The sequence below is a fragment of the Pipra filicauda genome, unplaced genomic scaffold (assembly GCF_003945595.2).
Source record: "Pipra filicauda isolate LSUMZ 115617 unplaced genomic scaffold, ASM394559v2 scaffold168_size1973030_pilon, whole genome shotgun sequence".
Taxonomy (NCBI): domain Eukaryota; kingdom Metazoa; phylum Chordata; class Aves; order Passeriformes; family Pipridae; genus Pipra; species Pipra filicauda.
The window spans coordinates 1,171,697-1,199,450 of record NW_024104195.1 but is presented as its reverse complement, the minus strand read 5'-3'; the positions used below and the strand labels follow the sequence as shown (position 1 = coordinate 1,199,450).

At 38.3% G+C, this 27,754-nt stretch overlaps 1 protein-coding gene across 1 annotated transcript in view; it reads right to left on the bottom strand.

Moving 5' to 3' along the window:
* Positions 1-5,379: 5,379 nt before the first annotated feature.
* LOC113983423 (fibrillin-2-like) overlaps positions 5,380-27,754 on the bottom strand; it is a 29,480-nt gene continuing 7,105 nt past the window's right edge. The window contains 14 exon segments of the mRNA XM_027712528.1: positions 5,380-5,468; positions 5,621-5,743; positions 6,305-6,430; positions 7,106-7,155; positions 7,157-7,313; positions 9,427-9,552; positions 12,638-12,662; positions 12,664-12,773; positions 13,206-13,328; positions 14,532-14,651; positions 14,749-14,874; positions 15,184-15,249; positions 15,805-15,957; positions 16,142-16,267. Of these exon segments, the coding sequence (XP_027568329.1) occupies positions 5,380-5,468; positions 5,621-5,743; positions 6,305-6,430; positions 7,106-7,155; positions 7,157-7,313; positions 9,427-9,552; positions 12,638-12,662; positions 12,664-12,773; positions 13,206-13,328; positions 14,532-14,651; positions 14,749-14,874; positions 15,184-15,249; positions 15,805-15,957; positions 16,142-16,267 (1,520 nt within the window).

The window sequence follows — 27,754 nt, the reverse complement described above, 5'->3', positions numbered from 1 at the left end:
GAAGCTCAACTCTAATTCAAGAGCAGCAATTTAAGACCATCACTCTGTGCTTGATCAGTGTAAAAACAGTACGCATTGTAAGGATTTCACTGAGTTTTAGGCATACTGAAATAAAAAAGCCTAAAATACTGTGCATGTCCAGGAATTCAATGAATGATTCAGAAAAGTGCTTTTCTGCAGAGATCAGAGACCCATTGAGAAACACACTGTACTTTCCAGAGGTGGGGCTGCTGTTGACAGAACTATCTGGTGTTTATTCTTCATGATCAAGATTGAGAGACCTAGAGCTGAGGTATCTCCGTAGTGGGTTTGGCCTTAAAAATACTGTAGTTGGGTTTTTTTGTTTGGATGGTTGGTTTTTGTTTGTTTTGTTTTGTTTGTGGTTTTTTGTTTTGTTTGTTTTTGTTTTGTTTGTTTTTAAATTTATCTTATCTGGGCCTTGGGCACCAATTGATAAATATGATGACAGGCATTTCAAGCTGGATCTTGATTCTTAACTATCAGTTTTCAGTCTCTTATCTGTATATTTGAAACAATACCATGAAAATAAAGCATTCAGCAACACTGTGCCCTTCATTTTACAATATAAAAATGTAAAACAATGACACAAATTGTGATGTTAGTAGTTTAGATGGGGAAAAACAAAACTCTGTGACTGCCAGGTGGTGTGGGATTGCAGAGTTTACTCTAGACCAGAAGTTAAAGATTGTGGTTGTCTATATAATTAGGACCTGGAAATAAGTGCAGCTTGAATGTTGAGGATGCAAGAGCAGGGTAGGGCAATGCTGAATCAGTAAGGTTGAGAGGGAGACTGGTGATGGCATTTTATTCTTACTTTTGACAGATTAAGCATAAAATATGAAGGCTGTGCAATTCTAAAAGCCAGTTTGTAAGAGGTAGGAATTGTTGGATTTTTGAGTTAATCTCGAAATTCCCAAATCTGATCACTTCTTGGTGGGCTGATTGTGCATACACACGGGGAAAAATATGTGCACCAAATGATGGTGTAAACGTCCTATCTCATTATAGGAGACCAGATGTGTTATATTTGTACTAAACAACTTTTCCTCCTTGATTTTAAATGTTTACATTTTTATGTTTACATTTTTATGTTTACAGGCAACTCAGGCCATAAATCATTCGTGCCTGTCAGTGTTATGTGGGAGCTGTTCTTCTCAAATGTTTTGCATGCTCAAAACTGACTTTATTTCTGATTTTTAAGAATTCATGGCTTTCAAAAATGTTATGTGAGTTGGGGAGAGCAGTTCAAATACTTTTTAACCTTTGGATTGAACTACTTGGCAGGATTTCTATTTAATTGGTAAGTTTTTAATCAGTTACTTCTTGCCTACTTTCAGCCTTCTACTAGAAGATTTTTCTGGAACAGACAGTGAAACGTGTGCCTTTTGATACTATGGTTGATCTGTGTGTTGAGTTTTATCTTAAAGCTAATGTTTTTTTAAAAAAAAATTGGGTGTGCATTTAAAAGTGCAGAACAGTAATAAATAAATCAAATACTTTGACCTTGTGTGTCTATTGACTTTGCACACTGGCTGAAAGATCCCACTTTTCATGGATAACACAACTGGTAGTAGAGGGCACTATTTTTTTGAAGTAATGTTGAAGCAATGATATTAAAGCTGGCAAAATAATTGTTAAGTAGAGATTGATGTCACTCACCTATACCAATGACCATGGGCAAATTTCTCACTCAGCCTTGAGGAGTGACCTTGAGGGGCATTCCCCACTCAAGGGAGAAATCTCCACACATAACCTGCTGCTAAAAAGAATCATAGACTTGCTAGAATAGCTAAAGCGTACTGATGAAATCCCTGCTGCCTCAGCCTAGCTTAGATGTTGCCTTTAGTCACTACAATCTTGCTCCAAGTTGCCAAGAGATTGATACATCAGCCTCTTCTAAAGAGCAAGACGATTTTCATTTTATTGTTATCAACAGATTTGGAGGGTTCATAGCTTTCTGGGACACTACCTGTGCAAGTCTAGTCAGCTTTCTCATTAAACTTTTATCATTAAAAGGCTAGAGGCTGTTAAAGGGTAGAGTTTGGATAAATGAGTGTAGAAACACATACTAAGATAGGCTGGATTGAAAGCAGGTGTTTGTTTTGGTTTGGTGGCTTTTTGGTTTTGATTTTGGCTTTTTTGTTTTGTTTTGTTTAATTGTGGGTTTTTTAAATAATACGATATTTTTCGCTATGGATTTGAAGCTGGGATAACTTCTTTCTGGGTATTGTGCATAACTGGCTCGTGCACTTTTAGATGGTAAAAGATAATGCTGCCTTTATAGTAAAGGGATAAGGCTTTTTTTGTATATTAAACTTAGTGTGTGGTAAGTTAACATAGGTGTTTTCTAATGATAGTGTCTTGTTTTTAAAAAAAAGGCTACAAAAATCTAAAAAGTGTGCACAGCACATGTAAATAGTCCCTGTTTACCAATAAAATTCTCCAGAACTTGTAGCCTCAGAACTCTGAGTCATTAGTGAGTGTTGCTACTATTTTCTTTCCTCTTTTGAGAGCTGGCAACAAAGGATAATATGCTTTACTGGGTTCAGTCTGTTGACTTTTCTTGCAATAAATGCTTCCTGGAAAGCTCCCATTTTGGACAGAGAATAGCCTTCTTGGAAACTGGCTGAGTTTTTAAGTCCTAAAGTCAGTTATCAGACCTCTAGAGGTCTTTTTGTTTCTGTAGCTGTCAGCTTGGAATTGTATCTGAAGGTAATGCCAAGTAAGTCTGGTTACAGACAGTTTCACGTTGTTTTGTCTAATTTGATGCACTACTAAATGTCAGATAAACCTGAGAACATATGCAGGTTTGTGGAGGTTTGACCTTGGCTGGATGCCGGACGCCTACCAGGGCTGCTCTATCACTTCCCTCCTCAAGTGGACAGGGGAGAGAAAATACAGCAAAAGGTTCATGAGTTGAGAGAAGAACAGGGAGAGATCACTCACCAAATACTGTCACAGGCAAAACAGACTCAACTGGGGATACTGATTGAATTTGTTACTAACAAAATCAGAGCAGGAGAATGAGAAACAAAATAAATCTTAAAAATACCTTCCCTTCACCCTCCCTCCTTCCCAGGCTCTCCCTCCTTCCTCCAGGTGTGCAAGGAGACAGGAATGGGGGTCACAGTCAGATCGTCACAGGTTGTTTCTGCTGCTGCTCAGGGAGAGGAGCTGACTCCTTCCCCTGCTCCCCATGGGGTTCCTCCCAGATGAGACAGTCCTTCAAGCACTTTCATTAATTATGAAACAAATTACAATGCCATAATTTCTATTTTGTTTCTTGAGTGAAATTTAAGTGTATGAGTCCTTTAAAAACTTGCATTTCCTTTATTAATTTATTAATATTTTAGGGAAGAGTGATGCAGCAGGCTGTCAAGCCTGGGGCTTTGACAGCATGGGAAAGAGGAGGTTTATGCTGAAAAAGAATAAGTCTCTAACACTAGGGAAACTCATTGTTACCATGTCCAATAACTGGAACCTTAGACCCTCAACTTGACTTTTAATGCAATTAACTTGTAAAGTGCCACTCCTACAAAAGAACCCCAACAGAGTATATAGGGCTAATTCTGCTCATCCAGACTGATTCTGTCTTCTATTATACTCAGAAACTAAAGAGTACAACTAAACCAAGCATTTTTCATCTTAATTTGGTGGTTAAGCCAATGTGTCCAATTTCCCTTTCTCTGGCTGTTACCAGTGTGACAAAAACACACAATCAGTATTGGCTATTACTGTCTCAGTTTGAAGAGACTGGAATGTTTGCTAAAGAGGATGAGTTACAAGACAGACCAAACTCCTCTCTCTCAGCAATTGTAAATTCAAAATTAAGGGGCTTTAATCGAGGAAATGTGGGAAAAAAGGGAAGAAATAACAACCTTTTATTAAAAGATATATGTATATTGGCACGAACAGTTACAGACCATAAAAACAGCTAAACAATAGTCCTGTACCCAAAAGTCCCCTTCAAACAAAAGAAAGTCTGAATACTTCTCTGTCCTTTAGCGCAGTTCCAACCACGGCCGGCAGGGGGCGCTGTTGGATCGCTGGAGGTGCAGAGCCTGCAGTGCTCGGTGTTGGCCTGCAGGGGGCGCTGTCGGGCTCTGGCGGTCACCGCGCGGGAAGGGGCTCTGGGGGTGTCTCGGGTCGCGGGAGAAGCCGAAAAAGAAACAATGGGGGGCCCTTCCCCCAATGGAAGAAGGGCAGAAGGAAAAGCAGTCCACCCCCACAGGACTCACTGTTGTTCTCAGATGACGGCACCCCAAAGCTCCTCCTTTTCTCCCAGTGAGCACAGAGACTCTCCGATGAAAACGCAGCAGGTCCGGGCTGGAGACAAAAGACAGCTCGCAGGGAAGCTGAGGCCAGCAGTCAGGGCTTGACCAGGACAAGAAGCCAGAAAGACAGACCTCCAGGCCTTCTCTCCAAATGCACACACACAGACCCCCGTCTCCATCCCAGAGCAAGAGAGAAAACTCAGCAGTCCGATCTCTCCCCCCTGAGGAGTGCCAGCAACCCCCCCAAAACTCCTCCCTACCTTTCCCCCAGCCTCCGATGGGCCATTCGTTAGGAATGCAGCTTGACTGGCTAGACCTTTTGTAAAGCTAATCGCCTCCCTTTCCATTCAAACTCCGTCTTTCCTACAGTGGGGGCAAGGGGAAGAAAAATTCTCCTGGATTTCTAACCTACAACAATTACTTAAAAGCAATCGCCCGTTTAACTCGGAATAGAATAAAAGGGCACTATATTATCTTATGTCTTTGTGGAAACCCTGCATACTTTAGGAAAAAAAAAAAGAAACATTTTTTGTGTTATTTGACTGTGTACCTAATGAAGCAACTGCTAGCAAGCAAAACTACCTTTATTGATGGTCTTTAGAGAATTCTGCTGCTCGGGTGGGATGGAGATTTTACACTCCTACTCTTAAACGTATGCAGACTTTTTTTTCAGAGCTGAATTATCCAACTTAAATTGTGATGGTCCTTCAGCACTCAATTAATGGACAAGCACAATGTTCTGCAAGGCCAGCCCACCTGAACCCGATATTTGACAGATTCTTAGAGAGGCAGTTTTAACTTCCTAAGGACATTTTAACTCCTGTGTTTCAACTGTGTCATGAGAGGGAAACTGAGTCAGCAAATACTGTATAACCTTAAATATGAATGAAGAAGTGTTTGCACCGTAACACCCTTTTTTCCTGCTCTGAATCTTTCAGATTTACTATTAGATTGCTTATTTTGTATAAAGAATACAGATATTTCAACAAATAAAAACTAACCCAAAATAAGCTTTATTGCAATTATTGTATTGTCTTACTGATACAGACATTCAGGAAAAACATTTTTTTCTTACAACATTTGATTAAAAACCAGGTGGACATTTGCATGTGAAGCCTCCAAGGGAGGAGAGAAACTGACAGTTGTGTTGTTTGGTTTGACATTCATCAAGATCTGAAAGTAAGAGATGGTGTTGTCTTAAGAAAAGTCAACAGAAAAAGAGGCACATTTAGTCTAATTTGATAAAAAAATTACACTTCAAAACTATTTGCTTTTAAGCCAAGTTGAAACCAAATAAAAAAGTTACTGTGTATAACCTTCTTTACCTTTACATGTCTTTCCATCTTCCTGAAGGATGTAGCCCCGAGGGCATGAGCACTGGTAGCTCCCATCTGAGTTCTTGCAGATAAAATTGCATGGTCTAGGAGACTGGGAGCACTTATCAATGTCTGAAGGGAGAAATTATTAAGTATCTGTTGTACTGAATTCCTCAACAGAAGGATATCTGCTGGACAGCACTACATTTAAGAGAATGTTCACAGAAAAAGCTTCTGATTCATACTTGTTCAGAGTTTCTATTCCTTTCTCTATGTTGCTGTGGAGTTTATATGGGGTTGCCTCTACCATGAAAAACTGTCCTGAGTTTTTTCATGTAAGGAACTAGTATTTATTTTTTGGCATACTATGGTATATTTATATGTGTTAACCAGCAAAAAAGTGGGAAAATGTAGACCAAAAGTCATGAGCTGGTTTGTCAGTTAATGTGGTTATACAACTGATCTGTACAACTTCAGTGATCATTCTACTGCAGGAATATTGCCAGTAGAGCTCATTTCTCTATTTCCCCAAATCAAACGCAAAACCAGAAGTGTATGTTAGGAAAAGAAGGACAGAAACGTGGTAAAACAGAAAAAGAGAAAAAAATGGTTTGCTACAAAGGTTTACAGAGGTTGATACATCACTATGTAAAAACGAAATAAATCTCTGGTAACTAAGACACTGAATCTTACCATCACAAGATGTGCCACTGATGTCAGTGGTGCGACCAGCTTTGCAGAAGCATTGGAAGGAGCCCATTGTGTTAATACACTGTTCATTTCTGCATGGATTTCGCATGACCTTACATTCATCAATATCTGTACAGAAAATAATAAACATGTCACCTCTCAATTTTAAATTCAACGTTTTTCCTCTTCCATTTTTGCAGAGTTCCTTATCACGGTGCTTCTGATAGGAGCTTTACCCCTTCTCCCTCTTTAAAAATGGATCCGAATCCAAAGCCAAACATCCTTCAAACTTTCATTACTCTTCTTTGTATCAAAACCTTCCTGCTATTTCTTTGTGTACTCAAGTCCCAGTTTTACTAACTCAAAATACAAACCCCACAGAAGTGAATTTTCTTATGGCTGCTCATGTGGTCATAAAATTTTCACAACTAAAAAATGTACATTAGCTTCTGCTTCCTCTGAGGAAACAGTACCTGCAAAGCATTGTGAGAGTGTTGTTAGAACAACAGTTGTTGCTTTTGCCATGTATGCAACTTTTCAGCACACAAAAGCTTTGGGATAATTTCTAGCTTTTAGTTACTGTGGTATCTCCTGCTTTAGAGATTCCAATCTTGAACATTCTGCACAGCTGTTCTGGCCGCAGCTACTGTTGAAATGTGGTTTTATTATCTGGTCGCTGAGCAGTATTTGAAATATTAAACTCAACAGGAAATTCTTCAAAGGAACTTCAAAGAGAATCCTGCATTCTCTTAAATATGTGAGCATATTCTTTTCCCCTTTTTTGCCTCTTTGCCCTGCCAATACCTCTTCCATCTGTGGTATAGCCTGGTCCGTGGGGACAGAGTTTCTTGTACTGGTTCTGGGCAGCGGGCATTGAATTGCATACACTGGTTCCTCCAGCCCTGGCCTCCATCACAGCAGCACTCAGATTTAGTGACAAGATTCTGGCTGCTGGAAGCCATCTGACACATTGTTTGTAGAACTTCAGCAAAGCAAAACCTTTGGTGATTATCTGTGAGGAAGAAGGAAAGAGATTAAAACAGAGAAGAATAGAAAATTATGCACCTGATGTATTACTGTGGCTCTCCGTCAACACATGCAAGCACTACAAGATTACTGGCTATCATGAAGACTGTCTTGATTTAACCTTTCAGATTTTTTTTTTTGTATGCTGCAATTCCAAATATATTCAAGACATTCCTAATGTTCAGTACCTGCATGAGCTGGATAAGAGTTTTACTTCTAGGGAAGTTGAGCCCTGGGGCATATCTGATGATAGTAAGACTGGCTCAACAGTAAAACAGGCTGTGGGCAAAACTGAGCTTCCACTTAGGCTGCCCATGCTTTTACTTGGAGTGGGGTTAGAAGTCTGTTCTGTTTGTTTGTTTTACTGGACAAAATAATATCTGATCATCTCTAATTACCCTGATGCAGTTTAAATAATAAAATCCTTGTCACTAAAAAGTGTATACGCAAGTCAGTCCTTTTTCTGTGGTTGTCCTAGTCTTTGTTGTGGGGGAAAAAAAAAATTATGGTCCTACTGTTGATCTGTCCTTGTCTAATTCTATTTTATTTTTTAAGCCTTGTCAATACTTGTCAATAATGAAAGGGAAGCAAAGTTTGAAAGTCATGGAGCTGCTACAGGTTTCCTTCAAACAGGCAGCTGAGGAGAGCAGAGATCCCAGTTTCAAGTGCTAATGGAAACTCCAAAACTTGTGGAAATCATATCTTGTAAATAGGCTATGTCATCTGTCTTATTTGTTAATTAAAATGGAGACATTATCAATTATGGTCTGAAAATGCTTAAATTTTTAAATGAAAGATTTTCTTTTTTTTCTCTTAGAACTAGGAGTTAAAATCCTTCTGAACACCTGGAATATGTAAATGTATCAACATTTGGCTGACCTTCTCTTTGTGAGCAGATTTCTGTTCTCCTACACAGGTATATTGCAGATCTTTAGGGACATTATGACCTGAGGAACACATAAATGCTTTGTCCTCAGTTTGAGATGTGGAATAAATTTTAATGTCCAAAGAACATAAAAGTTTGCACAGTGCATTAAAAACACTGTAATCTATTTCATGTTTGTGCTTTAATTCTGAAGAAATACTGTGTTTCTGCCAGACTCATTTTTCCTTGTAATTTCTAACCCAGGAAATCCTGAAGAAAAAGCAGCAATGAGCAAACCTTCCCAAATCACAGTTTACAGGAAATAATAAGAAAATTACATATTAAATATAAGGAAGCAACAATGATCTCCAAACAGGGTATTTCCCTGGTGTTAATGACTTGCTGGGGTTAATAGACTGCAGCATTCTCTTCCCATCTGTTCTCAATCCTTGGGAAATTCTATGCACTTCCTGTGTTATTGCTTTGCCATGAAATCAGAACACTACTGATGACAATTTACAGGGAGCTGGTTTTATAGTATTTACATAAGATAATATTCAGGCATTTTTAATGTAAAAATATTAATAAATACTCATACCATTTCAGTATTGTATTTACACTTGAATGTTTGTCCTGGAAAAGTAAGGTTTTGCAGTTCTGTTTGCCTTCCAAAACGGGAATGATGAATTTTATAGTGCAAGTCTGAATGTATTGAAAAGGAAATACAGGCTGATTAACATAAAATTCTTCAGTAGCATTTAATCTGCAGACCTGCATAAAAATTTTTAATATGTCTTGCAATTTTTCATGAAATCATAGTATTTTATATGCATAATCACTGTCTGAATTAAAGGTACAGAAAATTCAGGTGCCTAGTTGCAGTATTATGGCACTTAAGGTTGCGTTCTGAATATGCAAACACTGAATTTTACTCTGTATCCCAGTTTTTTATTTATCTCAAGGTAATCAAATTCTCCTTCTTCTTTAAAAACACCTGTATCTTTTGTCAAGATTCATGTCCTATAGAATTAAGACACCTCAATGTGAAGCCCCTGATTGCTATGCTCAGATGATATTCTCAGGATGCTTCTCATTCATATCATTATTTCATATTATATCATTGTTCAATAAGGATGATTATTTCATTTCTGTAGATATGAGAGCTGTTAGGTTCTAATTCACTGTCTGCATCCTTTACACTTTAAGATGAAATGTGTACAAAAGAGGCACTTACCAAGATACTCAATGCCTGATAGACTTGATAGGAACCCTTCATTACATTCACATCTGTAGCTCCCAACAACATTCACACAACGACCATTTTCACAGACACCTGGCTTGGTCCGGCACTCGTTTTCATCTTCATAAAAACATAATAATTATAATAAAACAATTGTTACTGGAAAATACATCAGACTCCTAAAATGTGTCAATTATTCTCTGTAATATTTGAAAAATATCTACAAGAAGTGGAAAACCAACAACTGGTAAAGTCTGGAAAAGGCTTTTTTAGTACAATTATCCTATTCCATTCCTTCTGTACTGCATCCCAGAAAAGAGTTAATAATAATAATAATAATAATAGTAATAATAATAATAATAATAGTAATAATAATAATAATGACAACAAAACCTCCATAACAATAACAATAATAATATGACTATCATAAGAGAGTAGACAACACTATGGCTTTGTAAACACTGATCTTGGTGCTTTTCTTCAAGTGTTTATTACGCCATACTCTTTTATGGAGTTTTCCAAAAGCACTCTATGCCTTTGCTAATCTGTTGTCTATCTCTCCGTCGATCTTGCCATCTGAGGAGATGAGGCTACCGAGGTAATTAAACTGTTGGACTGATTTGAGCTCTGATTGACCAATGGTGATGTGGGGATGATGGGGGACATCCTGAGGTGCAGGTTGATGGAGGACCTCTGTCTTCTTTAAGCTGACCTCCAGACCAAAGAGCTCAGCAGCATCTGCAAAGCAGGATGTTAAACGCTGCAGAGCTGCTTCTGTGTGGGCCACAAGGGCGGCGTCATCAGCATAAAGCAGCTCCCGGACAAGATGGTTTAAGGTCTTAGTGTGGGCCTTCAGTCGCCTTAGATTGAATAGACTTCCATCAGTACAGTATCGAATGTAGATACCGTCCTGATCATCGAGGTCTGCTGTGGCCCTTTGGAGCATCATGCTAAAGAAGACGGTGAATAGGGTAGGAGCGAGAACGCAGCCTTGTTTCACACCATTCTTAATTAAAAAGGGCTCAGAAAGTGCATTGCCATATCTGACTTGGCCATGCTGATCCTCATGGAGTGAGATAATCATTTTGAGGAATTTAGGGGGACAACCTAAACGTTCCAAAATCTGCCACAGACCTTTTCTGCTCACAGTGTCAAAAGCCTTGGTGGGGTCGACAAAGGTTACATAGAGACCTTTGTTCTGTTCCCTACACTTCTCTTGCAGTTGTCTGAGGACAAATACCATGTCTGTGGTGCTCCTGTTGGCTCTGAAACCACACTGACTTTCAGGAAGGATACCTTCTGCTATAGTGGGTATTAGTCTGTTCAAGAGTATTCTTGCCAGGATTTTGCCAGCAATGGAGAGCAGAGTAATACCACGCCATAGTGTTGTCTACTCTCTTATATGGATCTGAATCATGGGTCATCTACCGCCACCACCTGCATCTCTTAGAACGCTTCCATCAACGCTGCCTCCGTACAATTCTAAACATCCACTGGTCAGACTATGTGACCAATACATCTGTTCTAGAGCAAGCAGCTATCACAAGTATCGAGGCCATGCTGATGAGAACACAGCTGCGTTGGGCGGGACATGTCTCAAGGATGAAGGACCACCGCCTCCCTAAGATCTTGCTTTACGGTGAACTTGCCACTGGCTGCCGCATGAGAGGAGCCCCGAAGAAAAGATACAAGGACTCCCGGAAACAACATCTCAGCCTTGGCCATATTGATCACCATAACTGGTCTACTCTGGCCTCAAATCGGGAGGCCTGGAGACACACCATCTATAACGCAGCTGTCGCCTTTGAGAACACACGCAGGATCACCCTCGAGGAAAAAAGGCAACGCAGAAAGAACCGTGTATTGCAGAATACACCATCTAAGGAGTCTTTCTGCTGTGCCTTTTGCAATCGGATTTGTCTGTCACGTATTGGCCTCATAAGCCACCAGCGTGCCTGCAGCAAATGTGGATAGAGCCTTCCCAAATCTTCGTTCGCGAAGCCTAGCCATGATGATGATGATGATGACTATCATAACATAATAATATTTAATCATAAATATTTAATAATAAATCTGAATTTAATAATTTAATCCTTCTATGTGCTCTGCAACTTACAACAAGAAGCAGGAAACACTTTCGGCAAAGCAACGTCTAGTCATAACACTTCCCTGACAAGTAATATTTAAATAAAACTGAAATACCTTCATGATTTGCATAATGAATTTTCACTTTGTAATCACTACTAGTCTCTGAGTACTTTTGATCTTTCCTTCAATGTCATATTTCCCCAATATTCCACATATTTCCCCAAAACAGTTTACAATTTTAGTGTATTTTTTCCATAGCTAATGGCACAGATACTGCAAGCAATTACACACCTTTATAGATATTTAAAATGAAACCTCAGAAAAAACTCAGGTGAGTTAAAGGCAGAATTACATGTCAAAAAAGACAAAATTATTGTTAATACAGATCATATTACCTGAGAAAAAAAAATCAGAAAGCTCTGTAAAGGAGAGGAGTCATCTCCTGCTGAAGGAACACTGTTTTAAAATATTTTCATTTAAAACATTCACTAAGATGGATGCTTACTATTTTTTTGGCAGAGAACTTTGGAATGGTCTTTTTAATATACCAGAAGTACAATTTGCTAAAAATGTAGTTATCTTTCCTCCTCAGCTAATTGAGTAAATGATGGAGGAAAGCTGTTTGCTTACTTACAGGATGGGGAATTATTCTGACTCTGGCAGTTTCCACATCTTTTGCTCTTCATGGCGTTTATAGGTAGTTTCAGAATCTTACAGTGTTAATTCTTTAAAGAAGTGACATATTATTTATATTAATGCTAAAGTAAACATAACTTTTTATTTATGATAATTTTGCTTCCTACCCATCAAATGAGGTCTCATTTGTTTAGCTATTTAATTTCTTAAATGTAATAACTGTTTGAAAAACTTTTGGATTTTGTTATACAACAATAGAGTGTTTCTTCTGGAATCCTGATTAGTCATTTAGAACTACTTCCAGATGAGGCTCAAACCTTGAAACAAAAAAGAAAGTTTAAAATGTTTAGCATCATTAGCTACCTTAAGTCTTTTTTATGAATTGTTATTTTCTAGTTTTCTATACACATATACAGAGAATTTTTTATTTGTTTGCTTGTATATATTTCAGTAGATGTCTTCCTCCCTTTCTAAGCTTTACCTGTGCATCCTTCTCCATCAGGTAGGTCTCCAGGTCATTCCAGGAGGGCAAATGCACAGGAAGGTACCAATCAAATTTTTGCAGATCATGCCTCTTGATTCACAGTCATGGAGACCTTCAGCACACTCATCTAGATCTGGCAAAAAAAACCCAAACGTATTTGTGTTTGAACTTCCTTCCACTAGCTTCAGTTACTGAAGACTAGAATTTTCTAAAGAAAAAAGGAGGTATAGGCTTCCCTAACTAACAAGCACTGAAGAAAAAAATCTAAGAGCTATGCTTATTTGCAGGTGTCTTAATTTTGTGAGTTGTGTCATCTTGGCATGTTAAAGATGAATTTCACCATTGTGACCTCCTTGTGTGTATGGTTCCCCTCAGGGGTTACACTTGACAAAAATACTAAATACTGCTCTTTATGTGAGTTCTGAAATAGTAAATCATCATCTGCTGAGTTGTTTGCTACGTTCCACTCAGAGGATGAATGCAAGATGTACAGAAATATTTGGATTATGCTTTGGCCAGTACAGGGTGATGGAAGGTAGTGAGGAGTTTATACATCAGCCATTACCTTTGCACATCTTTCTGTCTTCTCTTAGTTTGTACCCGACTGAGCAGGTGCACTCGTAGAAACCATAGGTGTTAACACAACGAAAAGCACACAGCAAGGTGTTCTGAGCACACTCATTTATATCTGAACAGAAAGAAACAAAATAATCATTCTCTACTAAGTTTAAAAACAACCGTCATGAAGGGTTTGTTGTACCTATGCTTCCCCTATCAGCTAAAATTATCAGAAATGTAATAATTCAAACCAGAAACTTACAGACGTTTGGTTTTGAGTTTTGGTTTTGAGAAAACTGAACAATGCTCTGTTCGAGAATAATAGCATGTTATCTATAGAACTACTTAAGCTTAGAATGACAAGCTGGAGCAGGCCTATTTCAGATTTTTTTAATATGATAATTTTTAATATATTTCCATGTGATAAGAAATGTCATATTTTTTCCCCAACTCTTAAAAGAAAAAATTACTTTTTTCCCCAACTCTAAAAAAAAAGAAATTACTTCGAAAAGCAAACTGATTATCAGTCATAAAATACAAAATCTGTAAGAAGAATCCTGATCAGCATCTGATGAGAGTCATACACAACTAACACACTATGAAAAATAAGAGGTACTCAAGGAAACTAGTAAGGGATTAGTTTAAAAGAGACAAAAGAAAATACTCCCCCAAGTAATGAGAAGACAGGCATCAGCAGATTCTAACTGTTCTGGATAGATTCTTGGACAACAGACCCGTAAGTGGACACTAAACCCCCTCTGCAGGGAGGCATCCCCCACTTTACATCATATTTTCTCTGTATACCCAGCTCTTGCATTAGAGGAGTGAACTGCAGAAACCTGTTAAGTCATGTTTCCATGCTGAATTAGCATTTCAGCTGTGAGAGATAAATTAATGGAACAGCGGTCTAACTTGAGTTTATTACTGGAAAAATAACTCACTTGTTCCTACAGCTGTGACAAGTGGGTCAGTTCATAACTGTTCTGCTCTGCATGACAAAATGCTCTTCAAATTCAGGCATTTTTGCCATGGTTAGCTATTTTTATATCCATCTATGAGGATACTCTGGGGGTTCGACTGTTACTTCTCTAACTCTTTTTCCAACAAACAACTGAATTATGGAACATTCCACATCACACAGTTTGGGGAAATCTTGTGATAAACTAAAAATACTGCTTAAATCAATTCCCAACTTCTTTTTCAATGACGTATTTCAAGCTCAGAAACTTTTTTTCCTCCCAGTTATTACAGCACCAAAGACCTGGTTAATAAAGTAATTTGAATACTGAGGACTGTACAAAAAATAAAGGAAAAAAAAAAGAGGGCAGGTTACCTTCACAATTCATCATTGGGCCTGGCTCAAATCCTTCATGGCAGCTGCACTCAAAACTGCCAACCACATTAGTGCACGTACCATTTCCACACGGGTTGCCAATTGAACATTCATCAGTATCTGTATATAATGAATAAATGCAAACTGAAGAGAATTGGGACACATTTCAAGTTGTGTTTTCAATTCAAGTGTTTCAGTTCCTATAAATTGTACATGCTGATGCAATGTACTCCAGTAAAATCCAAGCTGTATCCCATGGGGCACTCACAGCAGAACGATCCATCAGTATTGATACAGTGACCATTGGAGCAAATTCCTGGGCTCTCAAGGCATTCATTGACATCTAAAAAGCAGAAAGATATTATCAATCATTTAGCTGATGCATTTCAACTCTTAAAAAAAGCATTTTAAAAAAACTCGAGCACCCTATTCTTTTTGTCTCAAGTCATGTAATTTCAAAAGTGTTCTTTTAGCTATCATTCTAAATGGTCCACATTTTACAGGTCAGCCTCGTCACCAACAGCTCTGAGGAGTAAGTTATCACACACTATAGTATCCAAGTCTAGTTTTAAGTATAAATATTAAATTTTTTTTAATTAACAGGAAAAAGCATATTTTAATTAACCTACCTTTAATATTTTAATTAACCTACCTTCATGGGTATCATTAATTCCAGGAATAGTTCCATGACCATAAGGACACAGGTCCTGAAAAGCAACTGTAGAGATATGTTTTCTTTTAAAAAAGAAGAGTGAGAGATCCATGACAGATGGTTAAAACCATCAAAAAATCTTCTATATCACATTTTTGAAAATTGTCAACTCTTTAAACCATTGTCATGACACTGTCTTGGCCAGATGCAAAAGTAACACTGTCTTTAGGTCAGTAAAGCAGCACTATCGCTTGTTCAGCTTCTGTGTGTATGTGCTTGGTGCCTTCCCTTTTCCATACCTGGAGAAACCCAAGAACTGAAAACTGTTATTTCAGGGATTCTTGGCTTTATCCCATTTTGCTCTCCTCTTTTGCCTAGACTAGATCTAGAGATGGAGGATACTTGTTCAGTTCTCTACAGAGCAAAGCCAAAAACTCAGTGTTTCCCTTCTTGTGTTTTCTTCTATTTAATTTTATTCATTTTGTTGACTTGAAAATTATTCCAGAAAAAGGCCATTAAGAGTGAATGCCAAAAAAATCTCTCTTTCTAATGATCAAAAGGTACAACACCAATGTGCTCTTCATTTTCTACTGCCTAAAAATTTTCAGTCTTGATTTGTACCTTCTTTTTCCTTTGGACAGAGCTCGCAAGGATCACCCTATCCTTCTCCTGGCATTTTACTGCAGCAACACTTTGCCTTTGTGGTGTTGAAAGCCTTTGGCACTAAGCATTTCCCATTCTCAAAGTTAGTGAAACAGAAGCTCTGACGAGTATCTGAAAAAAGAGAATATTGGATGACGACTCTCCAGCCCTGAAAGGAATAATGTAAGGCTCGTATTTTTCATACTATTTTGAAAGCATTTTGCATGCCTCATAAGGCCATAATTTGGAAGGGACCTCTACAGAGTTCCTATTATCTTTTAGAATAAGTTATTATATTCCTTTATCATTAACTTACCAAAACATCTCCGTCCATTATCAGAGAGCACAAAACCTGTAGGACAAATGCACTGGAAACCTCCTTTGGTGTTTGTACAAGACCCAAAGAGGCAGATGTTGGCATCCCCATTACATTTATTAATATCTGTAAAGTAATGGAGAAAAGGTTCACCATAACCTCACTGGCTGTGACTTTCTTGGTCAGAAAAGATTGTTTATTAATTTAGTTATTTAACTTCAGTAGTTTCCAGTAAAGTACCCAAGAGATAAAGCAGCCTGAAGGTTCCACTGAATCTTTCAAATTAGAGCATTCCACTCGCATGTACCCTCCTTTCCAAATACCATTCTCTGTTCTTTGTTATATTTATAACATAAACAATAAAAAAATGCTTTTATTCTGATAAGAACAATATTTTTCTTAAAACATAAAACATCCAAATATGCATTTTCAAAAATCTGTATGTTAGGGGTTCTCTTTAATTAAAGGTGTGTTTTTTTCATGCTGAACGACAGATTATGGAACTGAAACTATAGCTACTCATTAGTAGATGGACACCTTTAATTGTATTTGCATACCCAGATTTATTTTTAGCAGTCTTTCACTGCCACTCTCATTGTGTTATTTAAAATCTGTTCCTGTTCAGTTGCATAATTTACAATATAATGCTGTGACTACTTGAATACAGTGAGATTTAATTTTTTAGTAGAGGTATATTACTAAATATTACATTAAATAATTATCAAAAGCTTAAGCCAAAAAATGGGGACTTAATAAAAACATCATGTGCCTGTAAAATTGTGAAGCTGTACATCCTGCATCTATATATATAACAGACAGATTAAGAAAATATAATAGACACATTAAGAGACCTTTAATTTTTCATATCTATTATTCAAAACTATATTTAAACTCATTCTATTCTGCAAATACTGACAGAATATATGAGCCTCCTTGCTAAGGTAATTTTTAAAGATAATAATAATTATAATTTGATAAATTCTGAAATGTATTTTAACAATCTTCAAAGAACAACCCCTCCTAAATCTTTCAGTAAAGAATACTGAAAGAACCATCAGAGACCTATGGCTGTGTAACCATTCTACAACAATATCCATCTTGATCTTAATCAAACTGAAGGCAGGAATAGGTACTCTGCATGAAAGTAAGCTTCATGGGTGTTGAGTCACAAATCTGAAGTGTCATTTTTGCTCATACTTCTTGGATTCTCTGCTATACTGTATTTTAGAAAACCACCCTGTATTTAGCAGGTAAGGAAATAATGAAAAAACAGTCTTTATTATTAGGAAAATATAAGTGGAGTGATAGAATAAGTCACGTAGGAATAGATTCTGTGATATTACTTCTGAAAAATATTACATTTTGACCTATTTTTGGAAATTGCTATTAGGACAAACCACTGTAGCATATTCTGGCATATGACTGAACTCTGCAGTAGCTTCCCATGGTCAGGCTCCTACTTCTGAAGCATTTAAAGCCAGCTTATTTCAGAGAAAATGGTAATTAATTTCCCAGTTACTTGTGATAGTTGTTAATATACAAAGCTCAGCAATTCAGCTTCATGGGATGGGAAAACTGCTCTCTGTAATGAATGGCTTGGGCTGAAACTCCTTCTGTGGCCATGACGAACAGGTGATGAGCCAGACTGTCGAAGTAAACAAGTCTTCTCCCCTTTATTCACATAAAATGTAAGGGAATAATACATTACATGGGTAAGTGAAAACTAAGAATTTTTCTGTGGCCCCAATTGTTTAGGTTTCTCCTGCATATAATCACTCCAACCTCAAAAAGTAATCTCACCATTGCCAGCCTTCACATTACAGACAGAAATAATGAATTCTTATAAAGCTCTTTGCAAATAACATCAACAGAAAGTTATGGGGAACATATGTTGTAAGAGCTGTCATAATATTAATATAAGTATCAGTACAATCACACATGATTACCTAGGCATTTTTTAGTAATTATAGGTGCAAATTTTCTGGACATATGGCTGAATGAAGAAAAAGGATGCAATTAAGTCCCTTTTATTCTGATTGGGCAAAAATCTGTTTGGTAGCCACCGATGCTCTCGAAAACATAAAAAAATTCGAGAGAGTACTAAAGTAGCCATAAACAGTAATATTCCTGGAAAACCAAAAGCTTTCTTTTTTTTTTTTTTTTTCATATTCATGACTTTACAACTGTAGGTGATTTGAATTCAACTCAAACATAATTGCTAATATGGAATCAGCAGCTGCCAAAAGAAACCATGAAGTTGGCAGGCAAACTGAATATGGTGTCATGAGACAAAAGGCTGAGAGAACTCTGGGGGCTGTAGTGGGTTTGTAACCCTTCCTGGGAGGGAAACAGAACTAGGATAGGTTACCTGACGTATATTTTACCAATAAGCTATTCCATACTATGTTATGTCAGCTCAGATATAAAGAGACCAGAAGAAAACAACTTCCTCCTTCTCTTCTGGGACAGTTGTGCAGGATAGATGGCTGTTTTCAGAGGAGGAAAACACCTTTCATGGGGAGGCAGTCTTTATTGTTTAGTTTTCCCTGTGTGTATAGTGCTTGTAGTTCTCTTTTTCTTCTCTGTGTAAATATAAAACCGCCTTTCTCAGCAGCCTCAGTTTTGCAAGTTTTTTTTTTCTTTTACCCCCTTCCCTCCTCCTTCTCCCTGTGAGGGGGGTTGGGTGGAGTCTCGGTGGACACTGGGCGTTGAGCCAAAGTAAACGATAACAGGGGCTTAGAAAATAAATCCTACTGCTGAAGAAAAAAAAAAGTCAAAAATGGTTCTTGTTCCTGCAGCCACACAGATTAGGTGGCTATAAGCCAAATACTTATGTCCTTTCCAATGTTTTCTTTCAGCCCATACAAGGACAAGCTGCACATTTTTTACTGGGAGTTACTTGGATGAACGTGTGTCTGGGGTTTCACACCGGCTAACTTCAGACATTTAAGCTAAAAATCAGGTTTTTTAATATAGTCACAGTGGAGAGAAAGATGCTTACTCTATTCTCTGATCATGCACAAACCTAGAGCTTCCAGCCTTAGCTACCCAAACCTAGTTGTGTGCACCTTCCTTGCCAGGTACTCCACATAGTTAATTTAAATGCCCAATAAAGTAGTCCTGTGCTCTGCTCTGTTGGAAAAGGGAGTTGGAACTTGGATTTATTTCTTGTTCTCTGTCACACCAAATCTTAATTCATTGTGTGACATTCAGCTCTTAAATGACATTTGAAGCTTTATGTGAGACCTGTATGCACAAATAAGAATATATAAACTGATGAAAGGTCTGTTGTATCCTCCTTCTCCTCTTGTGAATCTCACACTTGACAAGCATTATACAAAATACAAAATCAGAAAAAGTTGTTAGAAGAAAATTAAGTGATTGTTCCCATAAGCTCCATAATTTTATCAAGATTTTTAAACTTCAAACCTTCTGAAACTATATGCGCAGTTCATGCATTCATTGCCAATAATTACCTTCTGTATACATTATAAATCCAGTGCACAGGTTTGTTTATGAATTATATTTTAAAAAAAGCAAATTAAATATAAAATTGTTCTTTTTTTGTTTGCATCAATTAAGAAATCAATGTTCAAAACAGAGTACAATACATACAAAATATTTTATGTTTTACGGACGGTTCTGGATTTTATCTGAATTTCTATGCACTCAAGTTTCCACCTAAAACCTCACCTACCATTATGGACTTGTAATTATGGACTAGGTAATTTGCTTTCCACAGAATGATTTCCTCCCTCATAACAGTTTGGAAAACGAGGTTTGAAAATGCTTATTATTTTATAGGGTTACTTCAATAATGCAGACCTAAAGGAGTGCTGCATAAGGAAAAATACAGGCGAGAAAGGGTCAGAATAAATGAAAAGGAGATCAGAGAAACATCATGGTGTAAGAAGAACTTGCACTTTTTTGCTTTGCAATATTTGAATTTGACTGATGAAACTGAACATCAGTTTTACTGAAGAGGTTTTAGTCTTGGTCAGAAGAATTAAGTACCAGCTTCTGAGGAAGATGTACTTTTTGCTTCAGCCATATCTGTGTTACTACATTATTCTATAATGCATTTGTTTTGTGTTACAGTTCTACAAGCAGAAATACCTCAAAAATATTATAACAGGATGGGCTAAACTGCCTTTGGGACAGTTTGGAAGAAAGGCCTGAGGCCCTCCAAGCCGTCAAGAGGAGTGCTAACAAAAAGCCAAGTCTGAGTCTCAAGCAGAGGTGCTGGATGCTCCTGGCAGTAGACTGGCAGCTATACTGCCAGAGAAAAGAACCTCTTGGCAAAGAATGCTCTTCCTTGGCAGCAGACTCTTCTTACTTGAAAAACTTTTTAGTTCACAAAATCACAGAATATGCAGAGTTGGAAGGAACCCACAAGGATCACTGAGTCCAGCTCCTAGGCTTGCACAGAACCATCTCCAAGACTCACACCTCATGCCCCCAAGTATCATCCAAACGCTCCTTGAGCTCTGTCAGCCTTGGTGCTGTGACCACTGCCCTGGGGAGCCTGTTCAGTGCCTGACCACCCTCTGGGGGAAGAACTGTTTTCTAATATCCAACCTAAACCTCCCCTGACACAACTTCAGGCCATTCCCTCAGGTCCTGTCCCTAGTCCCCAGAGACCAGAGATCAGTGCCTGCCCCTCCTCTTCCCCTCATGAGGAAGCTGTAATGGCAATGAGGTCTCCCCTCAGTTTCCTCTTCACAGACCAAGTGCCCTCAGCCGCCTCTCACACAGCTTCCCCTCGAGGCCCTTCACCATCTTCATTGCCCTCCTTTGGACGCTGTCTAATGGCTTAGTATCTTTCTTATATTCTATCACCCCAAATTACCCCAATATTCCAGGTGAGGCTGCCCCAGGTCAGAGCAGACTGGGACAATCCCCTCCCTGGCCTGACCAATGATGCTTTGCCTGATGCCCCCAGGACACAATTGGCCTTCCTGGCTGCCAGGGCACTGCTGACTCATGTCCAACTGGCCATGGACCAGGACCCCCAGGTCCCTCCCAACACTGCTTTCCAGCACGTCATTCCCCAGTCTGTCCATATATCTGGAGTTGCCCCATCCCAGGTGCAGAATCCAGCACTTCCTCTTATTGAACTTCATATGGTTGGTGACTGCCCAGCCCTCTGATTTGTCAAGGTCTCTCTGCAGGGCCTCCCTGCCTTCAAGGGAGGCAACAAGTTTTGTGTCACCTGCAAACTTGCTCACTGTCCCTTCCAGTCCTGTGTCCAAGTCATTAATGAAGATGTTGAAGAGCACAGGGCCCAAGATGGAGTCCCAAGGAATCCAACTAGTGACAGGTCACCAGTCTGATGTCACCCCAATCATCATTACCCTCTGTACTTGACCCATGAATTTTCTCTTTCCTGGACAAGGAGAGCATTTAAAATACTTTTTTAAGATGTTATAGTTCTCTCCTGAACCAGAAACGAATAGATAGGCTTTGTTCTGTCTTCCTTCTGTAACACCTCTCTTTCTCTTGCTGCCTATGCTTTGCACAAGGGAGAGGATGTCCAGAGGCTTATGAGCCTGTTCTTCAGCCCAGGAAGACTTTAGTTGCTTTATCACAAGTATCCAGGAATCAAAGTAGTCCAAACTCATCAGGTATTCTGGTGTCCTATTGTGCAAGTTTCGAGCTGGCTTCCCACCAAGTCTCCAAAACTTGACAACAGGGCCTGGTTCCCAGAGAAGGAAGAAAAAAAATGACATTGATACAGAAAACACCTTTCACCAGCAATGCAGACTATTGCTCTCTGAGCAGAGTTGGAAGATTAAGTGAAATACTGATACATTTCTAGTTCAAAGTCACCCAAAATGTAATGGGAACAAGAGAGCAGCTGTTCCTTTAAATCAAAATTAAATATGGACCCTCATGGTTGTTTCCTCTTTGAGCTTGACCAAAAAAATCTTTCCCATTTCCCAAGAATTATTTCCAAAGTCAACAAAAGGACATCAAAAAAAAAGTGCCAAACAATCATGGACCTGAAAAAAGTGGTTCACAGATGGTAACATCAGTATTAAAAACAGAGGAATGAATAATAATGTAATTCCCGCCTTTCTTTTTCCATTTATCCTACATTTTAAAGCAATTTACAATATTCTTGTGACCTCCATTCAAACTAGAATGGACAGCAAGAAGGAGAAAATAAACCAACCAAAATAAACCAACCAAAAAAGCCACCAGATCCTCTAACAGGACCCTGAAGCTGACCCAGTGGCCCAGCACTGTCCAGACTCACAGCAGCACTGCCTTCTGGTGAACCTTCCAGGCAGCTCCTGTGCACAGCGGCCACTCACAATGCTGGAGAAACATGTACTTGTCCTCTCATCTGGTAGTTAATTTAAAAGAAAACTAAAAATAGTAACATGGAACTCTCAAAATTACTTTCCCTTATTCACTAGATTTGAGTACTACATTGTTTTACAAGTTGTATTAAAAAAAAACAAAGCAAAACCAAAAAGCACCCAAAACACACCCAATAATTATCTGAGGTGATCAGCACCCATGCATTCCTCACTGGATTTACTGCAGGATCACAGAGTTGCAGAGACACTAGTCTTGCATTAATCCAGTAAGCAATCTTGAAGTCTGCTCAATCTAACAGGAAATATGGATGATATGAAAGATACAAGAAATATAAATAAAAACTACATAGATATATATAAAAACCCTATTACGGATAACAGAAGCTGGCTACATTGTTTAAAAAATTATTCATTTGAAGTCACTTCTAGGTCTTGTGCCGCTACTGGCTTACATCATTTATCTGCAATTCAAAAATCGCTTCAGAATTCCCTTCCCCAACATGAGCACAAAGTGCTTTGAGATATCTGAAATAAGAAGAACCACATGAGATCTCGAAAAGACATTATTATTAGCCATTGTTAATTTTTTACACATGATAGGCAGTATTTTTTAGTTAATTCATCATAAGGCTTTATATCACATACTTGATGCATCCAGCTCTATAAAAGAAATTGCCACATGTGGCAATAAGTATTGTATTTTTAATAATATAGGGATAGCTTTTAAATAAATTGTCCTCTAAAAGCTGCAATCTATTGAAGTTCAACATTTGGTTTCTTATGTGTTTCCACCAAATTAGTGGCACATCAGCACATGCTACTTAAAGCCTTTTGAGGTTATATATGTGCCTTATATTGGTCTCTAAAGGTTAATTTTAAGTGAGACTGGACTTGAAGTACCAAGGATAAATGTTTGCTCCTTTAGAACCTAAGTGAGCCTAACTTTTGGTTTAATCAGATGTAGGTTTGAGAAATAAATATAATTAACATTTCCTACGTTTGCCTAGACAGCAAAGAGATATCAACTGCTTTTTCTCCTAAGAAGATGACCCAGATCTCAGGCTACAATAAGCCAACACAAAGGGATCTGCTGTTGAAGTGAAGGTAGTTGTATTGGAAATTACCATCAGAGGAGGATACTATGAGATTTAAGCAGCTGGATCAGTGATACAAGTAAGTTAGCACTGAATGAGGGTGGGGGGAAAATGCCAGACAACTGGAGTACCTACCAAGAGCACAGGATCCATCCATGGATGCGACATAACCCCGAGGGTAGATGCAGAAGTAACTCCCCACAGTGTTAGAGCACACACCATCCTCACAAATCCCTGGGATGATGCTGCATTCATCAGTAATTAGCAGGATAATTAGCAGAGCGCTTGTACATATTGTATTAAAAAGAGGGAAAGAGAGCTTTTCTGAAATGAAGTTGTTATTCCTGGTGCTTGCATACTGCAAACAGCTTTGTTTGCCATCTAAGGGAGATTTTCCTTACACACACAAGGGGTGCACCACTTCAGATCACAAATACATGACAGCAGGCTGGGATTTCCTCTAAATGACACATACTGAGTGCCACCTCTAAGGACCACAGAACAGCTACAATGCAATACCAAAAGACATATCAGTAGGGATAGAAGGAAGAAGTATGATGCAGCAGCCAAGCTCTAGGCTTCTGCAATCACAGAAATACTGCTGATCAGATCTGACTGTTTCCTGGCCTCCTAATGCTTCAACTGTAAGTAAGAATTTTGGCCAAGCCCTTCAAATGCAAACAAATATTGATCCATTCAAATATTTCTGTTAACTAAGCAGTGTTCTCTTCTGTACACTGAAACAATTTTGTACGTAAATACATACGAAGTGAGATGTCATCAAGCTGATAAATGAGTTGTTGTATGTAATAAGGAGCTGCTAAGGCACTTGACACCACGTCTGAGAGCACTGTGTGCTCTCCCAGAGCAAACTGGAAGCAAAATGAGGAGAAGAGACAATGAGAATGACTATATTTTTATTGTTAGAGATGTGAAGCACAGCAAACTGGAAGGGAGCAAACTGGAAGGGAAGAAAAGCATGAGAGTAAAGACTGCGTTGTGATCATTTATACAAGAAGCCATTCTAAGTAACCACTTCATTCTACAGCTGGGACAATCTCTAGACATATGAACATTTTTAGGGTCGTTTTAGTAACCTAATTTTGCTTTTAAGTGACTGCTGTACATTAGTAGCTGTGAATGTGAACTGTGGCCCAAGAGGTATTTGAGAAAACATGCAAAAACTGGTGCCAACTTTCTAACTAGAGTTGAGTTATGTCTTCTGAGTTATGTCTTCTTTTTGGAGTGAGATGATACCATAGGTGTGCATGATTTGATACCAAAGCTAGTCACAGGTACAAGACTTTGGCTTAACTTCTTTGTTAACTGCAGTATTAACTAAAATTAGCTTTCTTACTGTGAAAGAAAACTCAAAACAAAAGAGTCAGACTGTTGAATCTAGACTGTCTCACGTCAAATAATGCAGGAGAAGCATCAGAAAGAGCATATGACAGAAATGATCTCATTATGACACTGAAGGTATTCGCCTTCCTTGTGAGAAAGCCTTGGGAACCCACAGGTCAGTTCTTGCACTATTACACCAATCCTTCATTTCCTTGGACCTGTCACTCCAGAAATTCTCAAGAGATGAATGAACTACTTGAGAAATACCCTTTAGCAGGCGTTATTTTAGGGTAAGATCACTACATTTTCCACATTGAAAACTTGAAGGAAAAGTGCCAAAATTATCTGTCACGGACAGGGTATTAATGAGGTAACTCCCCACTGTGGGAACTCCCTTGAGACAGGAATCTACAGAGGACATTCAAGTACTGAAAGGAAGATGAAGTTTTGCCATAAGGCCTCTAAGAACATGAAAACTGTTCTTTTTCAAAGTGAAAGTATGAATAAAACACTCCCTCTCCCACTGTCATGTCATTTGGAGTGTCATTGTTAAAAAAAGACAATTTATCTTACAGGTAAGATAAATTCGAATCTTCAAACTTTCTAACTTGTCCATACCTAATGAGCATCCTGTGGCCTTTATTTTACACTACGGAGCAGAATCAGAGCAAGTGAAAGTTGTGCATCAAGAAAGTTTCCCTCAGATTACTATCCCCTGAAGCATACCTTCAGTCTCGAGGAAAAACTACACTACCCCTTCTCATCACTACTGTAGTGGTTCCAAAAATAAATCCCAAGACTAATTCTAAACATCAGAGGCACCCAAACTTTGGTCAAGGTACAACCAGTGTAATGGTCACAATTTACCAGCATGGAAATGCTGTTTGGTGATGCAAAAGCTGCACACACAACAGGGAGAGCACAAAACTGTCACCAGCACAGCAACAGTCACCAGCGCTACGTGAGCAAGTTAAATTTAAGAATCTCCATTCTCAAACGTAGCATTTCCAAAATATGTGTTTCCTTCAGTCACTCTCTTAGGCACTGGGTCTTAAATATTGTAGGTTTCATAGCATTTAATTCTTTTTTTCTTCTGAGGTACATATAACAGCAGCTACTACGCATAAGAAAGGGGAAAAAATATAATAAAAAGTAACCTATAAAAATCTGACTACAAAAATCCACTAGTTCTTGAAAACTGAAAGCTTGATCTTCATTTTCACTCTGTTTGGCACAGGTTCCTGCTACTTTAAAGGCAGTAATTTTAATTACAAGAACACACCTGACCTTCTACCAAGAGAAACCAAATTCCAAACTAGTGTTCAAACAGTAAAAAGCCCATTGAGGCAATGAGAAAGTGGATTTTATAGCTGGCAAGTGAAAGACATAGGAAGGAAGTAGTTAACCACCTCTGCAAATCTGGAGGACGTAGATGATCCTTCTCAACTGGCTACGTGCACAGGAACTTAACACTGTCTAGGGCTCTTGCCCAAGAATGACAGGATGCTGGGAAGGGAAAAAGTACCTTCCTGAAATCTGGGCAGTGACTAGAGTGGAAGGAAGACTTCATAGTCTTCTGCATGTGGAGAGTAAAACAGATTTTTTTACCAATTAATGTGAAGAACCCTTGTGGAAGAAAAATTTTTTTACTTACTGGAGCAGTACCAAGTAATTAGATTTTTGTTTCACTAGTTTTTGAGCCAAATCTCTGTCTGCTTTCCCTGGTCCTTGCAATTATTTCAAAATATCTCTGTTACCTCTGACTGGAAATTCTGACACTTTACCTCTGGAAGGGCTATTTTTAGGATGGCTGATTGAAACAGTTATTCAATTTCCTGCCTTTCCTCCTCCAAAATACATAAATTAATGGTCTCAGAGAAAATGCTCCAAAGATAAGTAAGAGGAAATGCTGTGTTAAGGGTGAAGAAGACTGCTGGCATGAACAGCTACATTTCCAATGTTGCACACAAGATAAGAAAGCCCATCTCAGCATGAGAACCAATTTAAATGTATGATATAAACTCTGCAGATGTATTAATAGGTGAGTTTCTGCCAAAAAAACCTAGCCTGGCTACCCATGATTCCAAATTCATGACTTGTATTGCTATGGTAAGCAGGATTTTATAAATAACTGATTTAAAAGTACCAGAAACAGGGCTCCCAGCTGCTGAGTTCTGCAAAAGGCTACCTTGAGAATAGCTTTAGTCTATAGTAATGCATGGTATGATCAAATCTGAATAGCACACAGCCTAATGAAATTATACACTAAAGCAGGGAAATTAGAAATAGAGCTATTTATTGTAAAAGATTCCTCACATTTTGGTGCCTCATTTAAAAAAAAAAAAAGGGACTTAGCCTGTGTCATATACTCCTAACCTCCTAACCTCTTGACATCAAGAGTACAGCCACATACTTCTTAGTATTCTAGGGCATCCTACCTCCTAGAATTCTTTAATACTTTAACTGTAGAGAGTGTCATAACTAGCTACACTTCTTCAATGTGAACGATGTATTTTCTATTTGAGAACAGTAAGTAAAACACATTTACTGGATCCCTGAAATACCGGTAAAGTAGTATTCCACCTCTTTTGTAAAGCAGCAAGCCCAACTGAAAGTTTATTTCTCCTCTCAGTTTGTACAATCCACCTCTGAACAACCCAAAGGCATAAGTCCCATTAGCTCTGGAAGATAATAACATTCTAAAAATGAACAGAATTTCATTCCTACAAAGACAGTGAAAACTCAATAAATTGTAGATCGAAACTTTTAGGCCAAAAAAAGTGAAGGGTTTGGGGTTTTCTTTTGTTTAGTTAAAACATCCCACTAGTACACTGGATTTGGTACAATGT